General features: G+C 38.1%; 1 protein-coding gene and 1 long non-coding RNA gene across 4 annotated transcripts in view; one reads left to right on the forward strand and one right to left on the reverse strand.

The window, feature by feature from the left end:
- Nucleotides 1-1,949, forward strand: part of LOC138753551 (uncharacterized) — a 71,203-nt gene extending 69,254 nt beyond the window's left edge. Inside the window, exon 3 of the long non-coding RNA XR_011351250.1 lies at nucleotides 1,632-1,949. This is a non-coding gene — a long non-coding RNA (uncharacterized lncRNA). The remainder of the gene's footprint in view (nucleotides 1-1,631) is intronic.
- The window catches only part of prkd1 (protein kinase D1), a 265,779-nt gene that overhangs the window by 32,847 nt on the left and 214,877 nt on the right, over nucleotides 1-18,055 (reverse strand). For all 3 annotated transcript variants that reach the window (XR_011351249.1, XM_069916697.1, XM_069916698.1), the window contains exon 8: nucleotides 10,797-10,920. Coding sequence is in view for 2 of the 3 variants with exons in the window: in XM_069916697.1 (XP_069772798.1) it covers nucleotides 10,797-10,920 (124 nt within the window). In the remaining variant the exon portion in view is untranslated. The remainder of the gene's footprint in view (nucleotides 1-10,796; nucleotides 10,921-18,055) is intronic.

The following is an 18,055-nucleotide window of genomic DNA, read 5'->3' on the forward strand; positions in this document are numbered from 1 at the left end:
TGCTGAATAATGTCAGTGTCACAGGCGGAGGTGTTTATACAGTACTGCGGAGGTTTTTATGCTAAGTGCCGAGAAAGGTTTTATCGATATTATGGAAAATCTTTTGAGACAATATAATACCAGAACAGATGCAAATTGGACAATATCATGCAGAGGAGTCACATAATAATAAAAATATCTTAAATATAGTATTTCTCTTTCCTCTCTTCTCAAAGTTTGCTTGTTTATAGTCTCCAATACCCAGTTTTTGTTGTATTTTATACATACTCTTAAAGTTTTCTTTTTTCTGCGGGTCCCTCCATCATTTTAACCCCATTTCCCATCTTTATCTTTTTGTTACAATCCATACAGATTATTAATGTCATACTATTAAATATCTTGTTGACAAAAGACTCAGGTTAAAATAGGTATTTTGAGAAAATGGTCATTATTTGATGAATAATATTCCGTACATTAATTATATTTCCAGGACACTATGAGCTCGGGTTAACCGTGTAGAAATTCATACGTTTCCTATGTTTAAGTACCAATGGAGAGAATTATTTTAGTGTTTTTCTTAATCTGAACAGTGAGATAGTATAAAGTGTTTCTCTCAGTTACAAGTGCAATGAAAAGTCACCCTAATGTAACTAGGCAGTCATGGATATACTGCATAATTGGTTTTGTATCTGAACAGACAGCTTAGAAAGTTAATAAAGAAAATAACACATTCGGCAAATGACAGCTCACAGCACCATCTTCTGGAATGATAACTGCATAAACTGGGTTGTTCAAGTTTCACGTGCAGTGGGTAGTTGTAATTATTTGCTGAATTACTCGTGCACACTTTCTGATAAGCTTTGTAAAATCAGAGATATCAGGGTAAATAATAAGAGACAATATAATTTATACTGAATACAATATTCAGACTCGTCAGCTCCAGTTCCAAAACAGAAATAGTCCAGTTAGATATAGAACTAAAGAGCAAAAGTGCAAGTCATTTCCTGCCTCAAGAGGTAAACCAATCCTTAAATGAGGTGGTTTAAAATATGAAGTGCAAAAAAGCAAATGGCTCAGACTGTAGCCAAGTCTCAGTGACATATCAAAGAGAGCAATTTTTACGTGGTTGTTTCCATGTAGGTTGAGGAGAAATTCTTTTCAATCTGATGTCATAGTTATTAACTGCACAAGAGGCAGAGATCCAAATTCCTTGCTTGTATCCAAACTCACATCATTTTGATGCAGAGACTGTAAGAAAGTTTGCCTTGGGACAGGATCGAATGTACCTCCTGTTTCGAACTTTCTTCCAATTGAAGGTTTCTACCCCTGTCTTTTGCAGGTTAGTGAATTGAATTGTTTGCCTCAGTGGTGAGAATTGCAGTCTAACTGACAGTCGCACCAAAGTGGAATGTTGGAATTATGTCTTCTGAAGTCCACAATGGTTTTCAGTTTCTGCTTAAAAATATCACTGCATTTTTGGTGACTCTACTGAGTGCACTGTCAGTGAAAAGAAGCTTGTTTGAATTAAGAAAACTATGACGTATCCAACCCTTTTCTGATGCAGGACTTTGACTCAAAATATCAACCATTCCGTTCCTCCAAAGATACTATTTGACCAACTGAGTCCTTACAGCAGTTTTTCTTTCCTCCAGATTCCAGCATCTTCACTCTTCCCTGTGGCTGGATGGTTTACGTGTGAAGCGAAGAGCAGGATGGCATCGATCTACCAGCAAGTTATGCAAATACCCATTCACTGAGTCTTCCTCATTAAAAACAGTTTGTCACTCACAATCATGTCATGATCTAACAAAAGTAGTCCCAAATCAGTGAATAAAACTGGTGCATGTACTTGGAACTTACATTTGCAAGTCATCCAAGGTGCTGAGGAATTCTGACCAGACTAGTCACTGTTTGGTTCACAGTCCTGTTGTGTATTCTTTCTTTAAAAAATAAACTTGCACAAGGAGAAATGTTATGCCTTGTTTGTTCTTTATTCAAATACCTCTAGTAATATAAAAAAAACCTTACCCAGCCAGACTATGCTTTAAGTCATAATCACCTTTGAATTTTTGTTATAGCTGGTACCAGAATGCACTTTTTAGGGCCTAAAATTAACCTCAGTTGTCTGTCACTAAAGTGAACTTCCTATCATATAGTTATTGGTCAAATTGCTTAAGACCAAATATTACGGCAAGTCCTTCTTTTCCCAGTTGTGCATAATTACGTTCACAAGCTGTCAAAGAGCGGGAAGCATAAGCCACAGGTTGTTCTCCCTTTTCTGTGACTTGCGACAATACAGCACCCAAACCTACTGACGAAGCATGAACAGCTAGGGTTACTTCTTTATCTGGGTCATGGTAGACAAGAACCTTCTCACTTGAGGTCAGCAGTTCCTTCAAATGATTGAATGCTTTATTCATCTCTGCATTCCAGCACCATTTCTGATCTTTCAACAATTGGTTAAGCGGGTTGCACAGAGTTGACATATTGGGGATGTGCTTTTGGTAATGGTTAACCAAACCAAGAATGATTGTAATTTGGCTCAATTTGCTAGGCAGGGTGCCCTGCGGCCAGCTTTGGTGCCAGCCATATCCATTCAGACTCCTTCACTGTTGATTGTAATTCCCAAATATGTTACTGAGGGTACCATAAATACACATTTATCTTTGGCGCAGTCGGGTTAGGATCTTTTTCAGGTTTGTTAGATGTTTTGTGTCATGACGACTGTAATGATGACGACGGTTGGGAAGGTATTAGAGTCAATCCTCAAGGATGAAGTTATGAAATACCTGGAAATGCATGACAGGATAGGTCCAAGTCAGCATTGTTTTTTTTTTAAAGGGTAGTTCCTGCCTGACCAACCTATTTATAGTTTTTTGAAGAAACCTCTGGTAGGTTAGACAAAGGGGAGGCTATGGATGTTATATATTTGGATTTTCAAAAGGCTTTTGATAAAGTACTGTATGTTAGGTTGCTAAATAAGATGAGGGCCCTTGGAATTACAGGGAAGCTATTAGACTGGATAGAAAATTGGCTGATAGGCAGAAAGCAAAGGGTTGAAATTAAGGGATCCTGTTCAAGATGGCTGCCTGTAACAAGTGATGTTCCGCAGGGGTCGGTCTTGGGGCCGCTGCTGCTTACAATTTATATTAATGATTTGGATTGTGGAATGAATTGTTTTGTGGCCAAATATGTGGATGACACCAAGATAGGTGGTGGAGCAGGAGGTGTTGAAGAAACTGTAACATTGCAGAGGGATATAGACAGATCGGGAGACTGAGCAAAAATATGGCAGATGAAGTACAGTGTTGAGAAGTGTTCGGTTCTACATTTTGGCAGTGGAAATAAACAACCAGAGTATTATTTGGATGAGGAGAAAATTCAGTCCTCGGAGGTGCAAAGAGACCTGGGTGTCCTCGTGCAGAGAAATCTAAAAGTTAATGCCGAGGTGTGATTGGTAGCGACATTCATTTCAAGAAGAATAGTGTATAAGAGTAGAGAGGTGTTAATGAGACTCTATGGGGCACTAGTGAGACCCCATTTGGAATATTGTGTACAGTTTTGGGCCTCCTATCTTAGAAAGGATGTGACGTTGTTGGAGAATGAGCAGAGGAGAGTTACTAGGATGATTCCTGGAATGCAAGGGCTAGTACATGAAGAGCATTTGGCAGCTCTTGGGTTGTATTCGTTGGAGTATAGGAGAATGAGGGGGGATCTCAGAGACATTTCGAATATTGAAAGGCTTTGACAGAGTGAATGCAGATAAGATGTTTCCCTTGATGGGTCATAGTCTTAAAACTAGAAGTTATCCAACTAAAACAGAGAGGAGGAAGAACTTCTTTAGTCAGAAGGTCGTGGATCTGTGGAACTCACTTCCACACAAGGCAGTGGAGGCCAGATCACTGGGAGTATTTAAACAGGAAATGGATAAGTATCTCATTAGTAAGGGTATCAAGGGATATGGGGAAAAGGCTGGAAATTAGAACTAGGTGTGAGCATAGTTCAGCTTAGTGTAGAGTCACGGAACAGACACGATGGGCCTAGTGGTCTGCTTCTGTTCCTTTATCTTGTGATCAAGTGTGAGGTGCTTCATTTTGGTAAGAAGAATCAGAACAGGACATACGTGGTAAATGGGAGAGCATTGATGAATACAGAAGAGCAGAAAGATTTAGGAGTAACGGTACATCGTTCCCTGAAGGTAGAAACTCACGTGAATAGGGTGGTGAAGAAGGCTTTTAGTATGCTGGCCTTTATCAATCATTGCATGGAATATAGGAGTTGGGAGGTGATGTTGAGACTGTATAAGACGTTGGTGCGGCCTAATTTGGAGTTCTGTGTGCAGTTCTGGTCGCCTAATTATAGGAAGGATATAAACAGAGTGGAGAGAGTGCAGAGAAGGTTTACCAGAATGTTACCTGGGTTTAAGCATCTAGAGTATAGGGAGAGATTGGACAGATTAGGTCTTTATTCTTTGGAGCGTAGAAGGTTGAGAGGGGATTTGATAGAAGTATTTAAGATTATGAAAGGGATAGACAGAGTGGATGTGGATAGACTATTTCCGTTAAGAGGAGGAAAGATTAAAACAAGAGGACATGAGTTAAGAATTAAGGGGCAGAGGTTTAGAGGTAACATGAGGGGGAACTTCTTTACTCAGAGAGTGGTAGACGTGTGGAATGAGCTTCCGGGAGAAATAGTGGCGGCGGAGTCAATTGTATTATTTAAGAAAAGGTTGGACAGGTATATGGATGAGAAGAAGATGGAGGGTTATGGGCATTGTGCAGGGAGGTGGGACTAGAGAGGGGTGTTTGGTTCGGTGCGGACTAGAAGGGCCTAATGGCCTGTTTCCGTGCTGTAAATTGTTATGTTATGTTAAGGAAGCATCCAACATTCATTCTGTTCAATAATTTGCCCATAACCACTTGAAACATCACTGGTGCTCTAATGATATTCCATGTGACATTCTAGTGTAAGTGACCAATCCCAAGTGAGTATTGTTTGCCACATACATTTTTGATTCAGAATCCAATTTGACTTGCTGGTATGCTTGTGATAAATCCAATTTTGTGAACTTTTTTCCACCATTCAGAGCTTGAAATAACTCCTCTGATTTGGGCACTTGAAGAGCGAGATTAATGACAACTTTATAATCACCACAAATGTGAATTTCACCGTTGGGTTTCTGACTGGCACAATAGGAGCTACCCAATTGCTAATCATTTTCAATGATTTCTTCATTTTCCAATCTGTGTCATTCTGACCCGGTCTTTTTTTTTTAAATAGCAAAAGGTACCATACTTGGCTTGTACAAATGGGTTCAGCATCAGGTTTCAATTGCATTTTGACCTGGACTCCTTGGATTTTTCCTAGACCGTTTCCAAGAACTGTTTGATACTTTTAAAGCATTTGCTCCAGCTTTAATTTTGGCTCACCCTCAAAATATACACTCTTCACTGCCCCAATTTCCTTCCGATCCAGATAAACGTGCAATATCCAAACACGGGAGTTGCTTTGTGACAACAGTGTAGAGGGGAATTCTTTCTGTATCTGTTAATTATATTTGATGTTTACTTTACATTTCTCCGGCACTTTGACTTTCTCCCTGTGACTGTCTTCAACCCCATGTCAGACTGTTTCATTTTAAGATTGTGTAATAGTTTTACTTTTAGATCTTTCGGCATTCAGGACACAGGGACAATTTATGACATTTATGACCCCTGTGTCCACCTCCATCCAAACAAGTTTGTTGTTAATTTTAACATGAAGCAAAATTTCCAATTTCTGATCCATTGCTTTACCAATATACATTATTTCCATTGTAAAGTCCTCCTCGGAGCCAATGCTAGGATTTTCCTCATTCTCCATGATGCTTTTCACTTTGGGTGACTATTTTGTGTATTTCAGTTTGACTTTTCTTCCTTGGGAAAGCCTCCTTTTCATTACCTTTTCTTTTCCTTGGGCATTTGGACTTGATGTGTCCCTCTTTATCACATAGATGACACTTGGCCCTTTTGAAATAATAGTTATCAGGACTCTTGTTACTCCTCTCACAGTGGAAGCATTCTTGGTGGTTTACCTTTTCCACCACGTGCTGCTCCCCTTGTATAACATCCCTGTTTTGGTTGTCCATTTCAAAACTCATTGCTATATCATACGCAGCCTTAATGTCTAAATTTTTTCTGCTAAGCATTCATTGTTGGGCGTTGTGGTCAGCCAAATCGATGTGGTCAGCCAAATCGATGACCAACCTATCTCTTAAAGCCTCATCCAAGAAATCTCCAAAATTACGTTTCTGACAGTCTACACAATTCGGCCCAATATTGACTCATGGTTTTCCCTGATTTTTGCTTTCTGGTATAAAATTTGTATCTTTTTCCAAACACTACTGGTTTTGGAGATAGATGTTTTTGACGACAGCACACAATTCTTCATAAGACTTGGTACTTAGTCTTCCCGATGCTGAGAGAAATTTCATCAGGCTGTATGTCCTGTTCCCCACCTCACTTAGACCACATCAAAAACATTGGTCAGACATATTCTATTTCAATTTATGTAACTTTTGTGGAGTAAGATATAGCAGATGCAAGACATTGCACCAGCCAATACCTTACATTAATCGTGTTAATCATGTTGTCTTGACATAAGTCAGACTAGCAAATGTCTACACCCAAATCTGATTCCCACCTTTGTCTTGATTTATCAAGCCCTTGTTTAGGGCTGAAGTAAGGAACACATTTTCAATTTTATTTTGTGTTCCCTTTTCGAACCAGAGTCTCTATTTTGCTACACTGTGGTAAGGTTAGTGCTGAACCTAATTTGTTCATTAAATAAGATCTTAACTGAAGATAGCAGAAAAAATATGTATTTAAAACTTCATATTTATTCTTAATTTGTTCAAATGTCATAAATTGTCCATACTCATAACAATCCTCAATGCCCTAGACACCCCTCTGGGACCAAGTGTCCAGGATTTTATTATCAGTCATTAATGGAGTTAACATATTTTGAGCCAGGGATGTTTTAGATGAAAGAATCCCCCCCCTCCACACTTGCCTCTAATTTGACCATTAATTTTATTCCATATTGTAATTAATAGGGGGGCTTCTTTAGGGCCAGATAATAATTTAGAATTCCATTTATATACAAGGTTTTCTGCTATCCTCTCACCAACCTTATGCGACTCCAATTTTACTCATGAAGACTTGTCTCCTCCATCAAAGAGGGAGGTGATATACTTCATTTAGGTTGCCCAAAAATATTTTATTTGAAATCTGGGTGCATTACTCCTTCCAATTCATAATTCCAAGTTAATTTATCAACAGTGACTCTGGAAGGCTTACCCTTCCACAAAAACCTCCTGATGCATTTATTAGGGTTTTGAAAAAAAAACTGAGGTATAGAAACAGGCAAACTTTGAAAAAAATATTGTACTCAAGGCAACACATTCATTTGAATACAGTTGACTTTTCCAACTGAAGTTATTGGGCGGGTCACCCACTTATTAAGATCGTCCTCAATTTTTCGAAGCAAGGGAAGATAATTCAATGTATAAATTCTGCAGGCTGTTACCTACTTAATATCCAAATATTTAATCCCATTGAGCAGCCACTTAAATTGGGAATTTCTCTTAATTTGTTCATAATTCCCACCATAAGTGGCATAACTTTGCTTTTGTCCAAATTGACTTTATAACCCAATATAATCCCAAAATCTTCCAATTTTGACTGCAATTTTATAACAAGTTAACCGGTTCTATCAGATATATCAGAACATCATCAGCAAATAAATTGATTGTATGTTTTTTCCTGATTGATCCTGAAGGATTGATTCCGGTAACAGATCAAAAGACAGGAGGAAAAGAGCTAGAGATAATGGACAACCTTGTCTGGACAGTGGGAATAATGATGAAATTTGAGCATTAGTTATTACTTTAGCTTTAGACTTAGAATATGGAGCTTTAACCCTATTAATAAATGATTGTCCTAATCCAAATTTTTCCAGCACTTTAAGTAAAACGTCCCTCTCCAGTCTGTCAAAGGCTTTCTCCGCAGATTGCTTCCCCTGCACAGTGTTTATTAATTTAGGCAAATAAGCTTTCAATCTATTTGCCAAGGCTTTGGCAATAATCTTATAGTCCGTATACAAAAGTGATATGGGCCTATAAGATGACAGTTTCAATGGATTTCTGTCTTTTTTTGGGAATCACCATAATAACTGATGTTGAAAAGGACTCCGGGAGGGAGTGGGTCACCACTGCCTGATTTAATACCTCCAGAAACAGAGGTATCAATAAATCTTTATAAAATTCCATTGGAAATTCCAGGGCTTTATTAATTTTGCAAGGCCAACATTTCCCCTATCTCAATTTGAGTAAAGGGAGCACTTAACCCCCCTCCCTTCTTTCTAAATTCAAATTTTGGAGCTACAAGTGTTGACAGGAAACTCTCATTTTTATTCAAATACCCCACTGGTTGAGATTTATATAAATTAATATAAAATTGCTTAAAAGCTTCATTTATATCCTCTGATTTGTAAGAGATCCTGTCCAAGACTAGCTTAATCGCATTTATTGTTCTGGAGGCTTGTTCTGTTTTCAACTGCCAGGGCTCTTTCTGGTTCATAGTATTTCTGTTTAGATCTTGTTATAATTTTTTTCCATTTTATATGTATTGTTACGAACCCAAAGGACCCCAAAACCCAACAGCAATAGACATTCACCAAGACAAGTAGTTTTTAAAACAAAAGTTGTTTTTAATCAACTTTAAACATGAAAACAGAATCAAACTATAACTTATCTCTATACTTAACTAACCCAAATTAACCCCCTTCTAATTCTAAGCACATGTGCATATAATGTGTGTGTGCAAATTTAAGAAAAGTTAGTTGGCTCACAGTTCAATCTCACTTCTCCTTCTTCCAAGTTCTCTGGATGCTGGCAATTCTTATACTGTACACAGAATTTAACATGTATAAAATTCGCCAGGCTTTGGTGCTCGAAAGGTAAATGTTTACCACTCAGGATGATTCTTGTCGGGTTTGCAGAGAGAGATTTGTTGTTCCAGGATTTCCACAACTGAGGTACCACCATTAGTCATCCCAATATCTCGCTGATGAAACTTGCCCCATCAGGGTTTTCCAGATTGTAACCTCTTTCTTCAGGCTACCAGAGTTCCTTTCTGTTCCACTTATTCCAAGAGAAACATCAGACAGATAGCACTTCCAGCCATCCACTGTTCTGGAATTTTCTGTTTTCAACCAGCTCTTCCTGGGTTGTTTCAGCCGTGACTATTCAATCTCTTTTCAGTGTCACACACAGTAGCTGAGAGGGCTTGTCTTCTCTCCCTCTCTCTCTCTCTCTCTCCCTCCAACTGAGACTGCCAGAAAGCCCATGTGACTCTCTCACTTGCAAAACCCCTGTCTTCTTCAGCAAACAACACAGGAGTTCTTCTCCTTGGTCAAGCTGTTGTCTTAAATAAACAAAACCCAGGTGTGACCTTTCTGTGAGCACTTTGCAGAAAGGTCAAAAGTCTTGTAGTTATCCAACCATCCAGCCTGTCTCCAATTCCAAACAATGGTCTATGCATTTCATAACTCCATTTCAATTAGCACCTACTTGTGATGTGCATAAAAGTCTCCAAGATCCTGCAATGTTACTGAATATGAATTCTTGTCTTTCAAATAAGATCTGTTTTAAAATGTGTGTATGTATGTAACCCACTAATCTTACCAAATTCTCCCAATATTTATCCATTACAGTATATATTGTATCATATTTCAGCTTTTCATTAATTAACCATCCATATTTATCCTCATACCCCACTCTTTGAAGATCCTTTTCCAAAACTGTAATCTCCTTTTCCAATTCTTCAACCTCCCTTGAACACTCTTTTTTAATCCTAGAGGTACAGCTAATTTTTTGACCTCTCAAATATGCTTTTAACGTGTCCCATAGAAGAAGTTTATTCACAGTGGAATTACAGTTGGTCTCACAGAACATAGTTATTTTGCTCCAAATAAAGTTACAAAAATCTGCCCTTTTTAAACAGCAATATATTAAGGCATCATCTATAGTCTGTCTCCTTCTTCTCTGGCATATCAATAATCAATACAAGAGGTGAGTGGTCTGATAAGAGTTTCGCCTTATATTCAATTTCCATGATCCTACCCTGTAAATCGGCTGAAACCAAAAATAAATCTATCCTCGAGTAGGAGTCATGTTGTCTTGAATAGAAGAAATAATCCCTCTCTCTAGGTTGAACCCTTCTTCCAGATATTCATTAATTTCAGCTCCTCCATTAACCCCAATGTAGCTTTAGCTGCCTGTGTCTGGTATATTTCCTTCCTGATATATCCAGAACTTATGGACAACTTGTACGTTCAAACAGACTACGTGCAGCTTCCAGTGAGTCGGCCATTGCCGTTAACACTGTGCTGACTGTGCCTATTTCAAGAAATAGAGTCCAGTAGTCTTTTATGCATAGAAAGGCAAAAATATATACTGTATACTAAGGCAAACATTTGACTAAGTGATGCTAAATAAGAACCCTATGTACTGTACCTGTTCTGACTTAGACAGACTAAGGAATGGATTTCGTTCGTAACCCAGGGACTACCTGTACATGTTTCTGATCTTGGATTGAATCTTTTCAAGAAACTTATGCAGAAACATCACATTTAACAGTAAGCAGGATACAGAATCACTTAAATTGTAATCCATTGCAACCTGTCCAGGAATATAGACATGTTGCTGTTTGGGTCCTTGACAAAAGTGTAAAGACCAAATATCCAGTATGTGGCAGGTCTGTCAATAATGTTCTTACCAGAGTGTCCTTGCTGGTGAAGTGAACCATCCAGCCCTCCTTCAGTACAGTGCTACTTCTCCTCTTTGTGTGTTTAATAGACTGGACCACTCTCATTAAAGGAATGTTATTGCTTGTAGAAGGGCTTAAAAAGAAAAAAAAAAGTAATTTAGATTTTGAAACAATTTTCTGAGAGCAAAGTTATGTCATATATTTCGAAAGCTTATCAATTCCCATTGGACTTTCTTTAAACTTTATTACCTTTTACTTTATAATGATACCTTTCAGCTATCTGCTTAAAAAACCCAGATGAAGCTTAAACTATGAATTCTCTGATGGCTCAGTAGTCAGTAAGTGTCGAGCACCATCACACTGACCACTGGCGCACCTCAGGGCTGTATGCTCAGTCTGCTCCTGGTCACACTACTGATTCAAGACCGCAACACCAGATCCAGCTCTAATAGAGCCAACAAGTTTGCAGATGGCATGATGGTAGTTGGGCCTCATCAGCAACAATGATGAGTTGAGAACAGGTGGAAAATCTCATGAAAAGGTACAAGAATAACAACCGGAATCTCAACATAGACAAGACAAAGGAAATTATTGTGGAATTCAGAAGGACCAGGGACGACCACCATCCACTACATATTCATAGTGCGGTAGTGGAGAGAGTGGAAAGGACCAAGTTCCTCAGAGTCCACTTAACATCTCCTCACTTGTCAGAAAGGCACAACAGCCACTGCACTTCCTTAGAAGACTGAGGCAAGCAAGGCCACTGTTCACTACCCTGTCAACTTTCTACAGGAGGTCAAACCAGAGTATTCTGGCCGGCTGCATCACAGTGTGGTAAGGTTACTGAGATCATCGGGTTGGCAGTCAATCTATAGGACCATAAGAGCAGCAGAGAAGATCACTGGGGTTGCCCTCCCCACCCCCCATCAATGTGATTTTGATCAGATCATTGTTTAAGGGGTTCACAAAATCAGTGAGACCCCTACCACCCCACACACAGCATCTTCCAGCTACTCCCGTTAGAAAAATTATGCAGAATTTCAGAACTACCAGGGTGAGGAACAGCTTCTTCCCACAAAAACAACTCTCCATGATTCTACTATTTATTAAGAATACAGTAAAACCCCCAGTATCCATGTCCTCTGGGGATTGGAAGATGCTGGATAAGTGAATTTTCTGGTTGCTTGAGATTGCGTGTTGCGTGATTGGCAAACTAACTGCTGGGGGCGCCAATATTAAACTTTCATATTCTTTACCTATTTATTTTACGTGATTTTTTTTTGCCATTTACTTAAATTCTGGATATATGGATTTTACTGTATTTATTTTAATATATGTACATGTGTATTGTTTGTCTCTGTGTTATGTCAGTGAACGTTTTGCACTGTTCTACACCATGGACCGGAGAATGTTGTTTCATCTGGTTGTACTGGTACAATCGGATGACAAATGAACTTGAAATTGGGCTGCTCCTTATGGTGAAAGTTCAGATGTTTAACATCAATGCATGGTACGGGAACTGCTCTGTCCAAGGCCACAAAAAACTGCGGAGAGTTGTGAACACAATTCAGGCCATCAAACAAACCACCTACCCATGGGTCTATTAGTATGTTATTTGTTGCCTCAGCTAATAAGGCACTCTTGTTTCCACTTCCATTGGGTAGAAAATACACGAACCTTGTGATGCTGATATCAGGCTCTTACTTGGACCTCTCATTAGTAAAATATGCCCTTGCACGTTACATTACTCTACATCTTGCACTTTCTCTTTGTAATACCACATGGTGCAGTCTTTGACACTTCATCCTCCACTTTCGTTTCACTATTGCATCACCTGCCATATGGGTTAGATTTTCTGGATAGCACATGAAGCAAAGCTTTTCACTGTGTCACTGTCACATGTGACAATAAAAGAACAAGACAAATGTAAGCAAGTATTCATGGTGAAGCCTGGGGTGAAATAAAAATAGTTTCTGATGGCTGAGGCTCTTCATGCCTTTTCCCCAGCTGTCGAAATGTTCATTGTATTAGGAATATTTCCAATTGTTCTTTTGGCAAATGATCCAAACATTTCTTTGGTAAGAAAAGTGTTCCTAATATTTCATCCAAGTGCACTTTTCGCTAGATTTACATGTGTCTTGCATATGGTTCTGTTAACAGAGCCTAAACATTCAAAATACTGACTTTCCTAGTCAAAGCAGACACTCAATGAATTTCCCCTCCAAGAGCCTAGATCTGGGATTGTACTGCTTTAAATTATAGGAACATTCATTGTTGCTCATTCTCTTCCAAATTTTCATATTGTTACTTCCCCAATGCTTTTGTCCAGGGGGAGTGCTTAATCTAAAGATATATTATAGAATGTCTTGCACATAGCTCAGTATGAAATAACCTAGAAATTGGAAAGTTTGCCTCTATTAGGTTTAGCATAAGGATGGGTGCCAAAACCCCCAAAGGAAGTACTCCATAGTCCAAAGGGGATCTGATTATATTTTTCCCCATTGAAAGTTTGAGTTTTTTTCCTCAGATCTCTTGGACAAATTTGAAGACTGCAACATGTAACATTGGAAAGGAAGAATAAAGAATAAAAACTTATTCTCTGGGATGCATATGCTAGTGTTCACAAGGCAGCCACTGAAGCATCACACTGAATGTTGCAAGATCTCCAACACAATAATAAATGAATGAGGGGTATTATTTTTATGTGGGCTGGAGATTTTCATTAAATATTATCAATAATTTTACTAAGTACTAAAGGCTGCATAAAAGCATATTTGAAAAAATGTTAAACACACTTGAAAACCTAGCTGTCAACATATTTGACAGATAATTTATCTGCAAGAGACTCTCCTTCAAACTTATTCAAATTAGGAGATGGGGAAAATATATACTAATACTTAGCAGGATGATTTAAAATCACGTGCAGAATTGTCACATTCCTTCAAGTTCTTTTCCCAAAAGTCACTCAAAATTTACCACTCGTTACATGAAAGAACAAATTTGGCACCCAAGAAGAGACAATACAAACTATGAAGTGAAGACTTACTTTCAAAGCTTCCCACACAATCTGCACAATACAAATATACACAACCTGTATAACATAAATATTGTCAATGTGACAGGCAACCTGTACAATACAAATATTGATGGTGTGACAGATCAGCGATGAGGCTGTACCCTTTCAGACATCTCTCATGTTCCCCCACACCTTGATGAAGGGCTCAAGTCTGAAACATTGGTGATGTATCTTCACCTTTGCTACATAAAGGCACTGTTTGATCCGCTGAGTTTCTCAGCACTTGTGTGTTTTTTTTCCCACTTTAACCACGGTGACAACAGAATCCTGCGTTTTACCCCTGTACCCTTTTATTGTTTGAAGTTGAAATTCTTGAAGATCATCAATAGTAGATGGGCAATAAACAGGACCTCGCCAAGTATCAGCCTAGGTGCAAGTTGGAAAACTTGCATTGATGGTATGTACTGTGGAACCATGTTACAAGTGGAGTGTTTCAGCAATTGCTCAGTTATTCTATGTGGTGTTAGGATTCTCAGCCACCTTTCTGAGAACTGAGAGAATCAATGGAAGAAACCTTTATTCTGTAATTTAATTGGATGATAGCTCTGATTTGGCCTGTGTTGTTCATGATATCTTTCATTTCTAAATAAGACAATCTTCTGCAGCATGAAGAAATTAAAGTTTAACATTCAAATGACTGAAAAATTGCAGATTTTATGGTGTGCCCTGTAATTGTAAGTTCAATAGGCAGAGTTAACCATGATCTTGAGTTTCAATAATGGGTGTGTTGCAATTTAAGTAACATGGCTATAGCTTCATTACTATGACTACCATGAGGGGCATCTTTATCTTATGTGCCAGATATGCTTTATATAAAGGTATGCCCCACTTTATGAAACTAGAGTGTTCCTAGGAAACCTTTCGTAAGCCAAAATAGCGTAAAGCCAAGCCCCAATCACTACTATTGGAGGCTATTTTCATAAAAGCAAAAACCCAGACAAAACCCATTCAAATCCTTTCGTTACAGCAAACATGGCTTTCTTCATCAAAGCAATTTTTTGTCATTCGAATATTCGTAAAGTGTATTGAAATCGATGTACAATTTTATGCCATTGATGGAATTAGGAATATTGCTCAAAATAAGAAACAAAGAAGTCATTTTCTATCATAGAGATATTTGTAATCTTCCCAGTTTTAATTAATAATAAGATACAATATTTTTAGAATGCAGAGAAAAGACATATTAGTACCTAACATATCACTTCCACTAAAACTGACGGTTCATGGAAAAAATTAAGCTACTGTGGTTATGGTTGGTAGTTTTGCTTTATTGTGTCAAGATTTGGATGAAACAATATTGAGGCATCCTTTAACGAAAAGTGTCAATCAGATCAGAATTCTGGAAATTCTATGTTGCCATTGCAAAATGTAATAATCTACACATTGAGTTAAAATAGGTTATTTTTACAGAATTAATGGTTTGGCGGAAATGTTAAGCCAAGCTGTAATTCTTTTCTCTTGCAAATTAATTAGATATGGTTCATCAAAATGATCAGCAGCTAGGGGGGGGAGTCACGTGATGGAGTAGTGACTGGTAAGAAAATACCAGCCCTCTCCAGAAAAGTAAAGAAAAAGCAAAGCCACAAACACAGAAACCATAACAAATTAAAAATAAAGGTGTGGAGAAAATGGCGGCAAAGAAAGGAAAACCAAAAACAATGGGAAGAAAAGAAGAAGGAAAGATGTCAGAAGGGAAAGGTGAAGGCCTTACCTGTACGAGGAGGCCCGCCGTGGAGAGAGAAGCCCGCCCCCTGAGGTCAGTGGAAACCCTGAATGCAGGACTACAAAGATGGCTCACGGAGCCAAACAAAAGAGCGAATCCTCGCGCATGCGCAATGCACACGACAAAAACAACACCGATGGGAGGGGGGACCAGCTGAGGAGTAGATCTCCACAGCTTGAACAGACAAGAATAACCTGACAGCAAGGCTCCCAACAGGAAAACATAGAAAATAACGGGAACAAGAAAGAAGAGAGTAAAAAAAGGAAATCAGAGAAACAACAGATGACCAACCCAGAGGAAGAAGACCAACACCAAGACACCTTTAATAAAAATAATAAAAACAAAAATACCCAACAAAATAAAATAAACAACCCAACAAGAAAATCAGAAGAGACAGAGGTGAAGGACACAGATCCTGGAGTGGACTCAGAAGAAGAGGAGGGAGAACGTCAAGCTCTACACAGAGAAATGGAAGATGAAGGGAAGGGACAGTACGTGGATAAAAATAATTTTAAAGAATGGCTAACACAAGAATTCAGTGAAATAAAAAGAAGAATAAAAGGTACAGAAGAAAAAGTGAATAGATTAGAGATGGTCATGACAGATATAGGAAAAAGAGTGGACAAGGTGGAAGAACGAGAAACAGCCATAGAAATGGAGGTAGATGACTTAAAAAAGAAATTAGAAGAATCTGATAAAAATGTTAAAGAAACACAGCAGCTGTTAGCTCAGAAGATGGATATAATGGAAAACTATAATAGGAGAAACAATATAAAGATAGTGGGCCTTAAGGAAGATGAAGAAGGCAAAGATATGAAAGAATTTATTTTAAAAAATGGATCCCCAGGGTCCGAGGAATGCCAGAATTACAGGAAGGAATGGAAATAGAAAGGGCACACAGAACAATAGACCCTAAACCACAGCCACAACAAAAAACAAGATCCATTCTAGTAAAATTCCTAAGATATACAACAAGAGAAAATATATTGGAGAAGGCAATGAAAAAAATAAGAGAAGACAAAAAACCACTGGAATACAAAGGTCAAAATTTTTTTTTCTACCCAGACATAAGTTTTGAACTCCTGAAGAAGAGGAAGGAGTTTAACGCAGCAAAATCGACCCTATAGAAAAAAGGTTATAAATTTATGTTAAAATATTCGGCGGTGCTTAAAATAGTTATCCTGGGGCAGCAAAGCAAACTGTTCTCGGATCCGGAAAACGCAAGAGAATTTGCATAACACCTACAAAACAGACAGAGAGATGAGATGTAACAAGAACAAAAATGACAACAAGCTATATATAAAGAAGAAGAATAAAGTATAAGTAAGAACCAAGAAGGGAAAGCAAGGGAAGAAAGGAAGTAAGGAGGGAATTAAGAGAGTGAGCTTTGTTATATGTGAAGATTAAAATCGTTTCTGGGGGGGGGCTGGGTGGGGAAGAATAACAGTCACTGCGAAATCAGTTGATGCTTGCGAGCAGGTTCGCAATCCAAATGGAGAGGGGAGATGTGGTTGCCCGACAAGGGACAAAGGGCAACTCAGAGAGGGGAGGGACTATTGGGGTTAAAGTAATTTTAGATATGGGAATAGTGGAAATATTTTATCTTTTAGAAGTGTTGTCTTATAATGTGTTCAAAAAAAAAAGCAGAAATGGATAAGAAGGGAAGGTGGTGATGAAGAAACAGAAAGGAAAGGTAAACAAAGTATGAAATGGCCATGTTGAACTATATGACTTTAAATATTAATGGAATACATAACCAAATCAAAAGAAAGAAGCTGTTAAATTTACTGAAAAAAGAAAAAATTGATATAGCATTCATACAAGAAACACATCTAACTGAAGTGGAACAAATTAAAGAGAGATTGGATAGGGCATGTAATAGCAGCATCATATAATTCAAAAGCCAGAGGAGTAGCTATATTAATCAATAAAAATGTACCAATCAAAATAGAAGAGGAAATAATAGATCCAGCAGGGAGGTATGTAATGATAAAATGTCAGATATATTCAGAATTTTGGAATTTACTCAATGTATACGCACCTAATGAAGAAGATCAAAAATTTATGCAAGATATCTTTTTGAAGATCGCAGATACGCAGGGGAATATACTAATAGGAGGGGATTTTAACCTTAATTTGGACTCAAAGATGGATAAAATTGGAAAAAAGACTAACAGAAAGGACAAAGTAACCAAATTTATAATTAAATCGATGCAGGAAATACAACTTTTGGATATATGGAGAAAACAACACCCAAAGGAAAAGGAATATTCATATTATTCGGAAAGACTTAAAACATACTCAAGGATAGACCTATTCCTGTTATCAGCCCACATTCAAGGAAGAGTTAGGAAAACGGAATATAAAGCTAGATTGTTATCAGATGACTCACCCCTGTTATTGACAATAGAGCTGGAGGACATCCCACTGAGAATGTATAGATGGAGATTAAACTCCATGCTACTTAAA

The sequence above is a fragment of the Narcine bancroftii genome, chromosome 2, assembly GCF_036971445.1.
Source record: "Narcine bancroftii isolate sNarBan1 chromosome 2, sNarBan1.hap1, whole genome shotgun sequence".
Taxonomy (NCBI): domain Eukaryota; kingdom Metazoa; phylum Chordata; class Chondrichthyes; order Torpediniformes; family Narcinidae; genus Narcine; species Narcine bancroftii.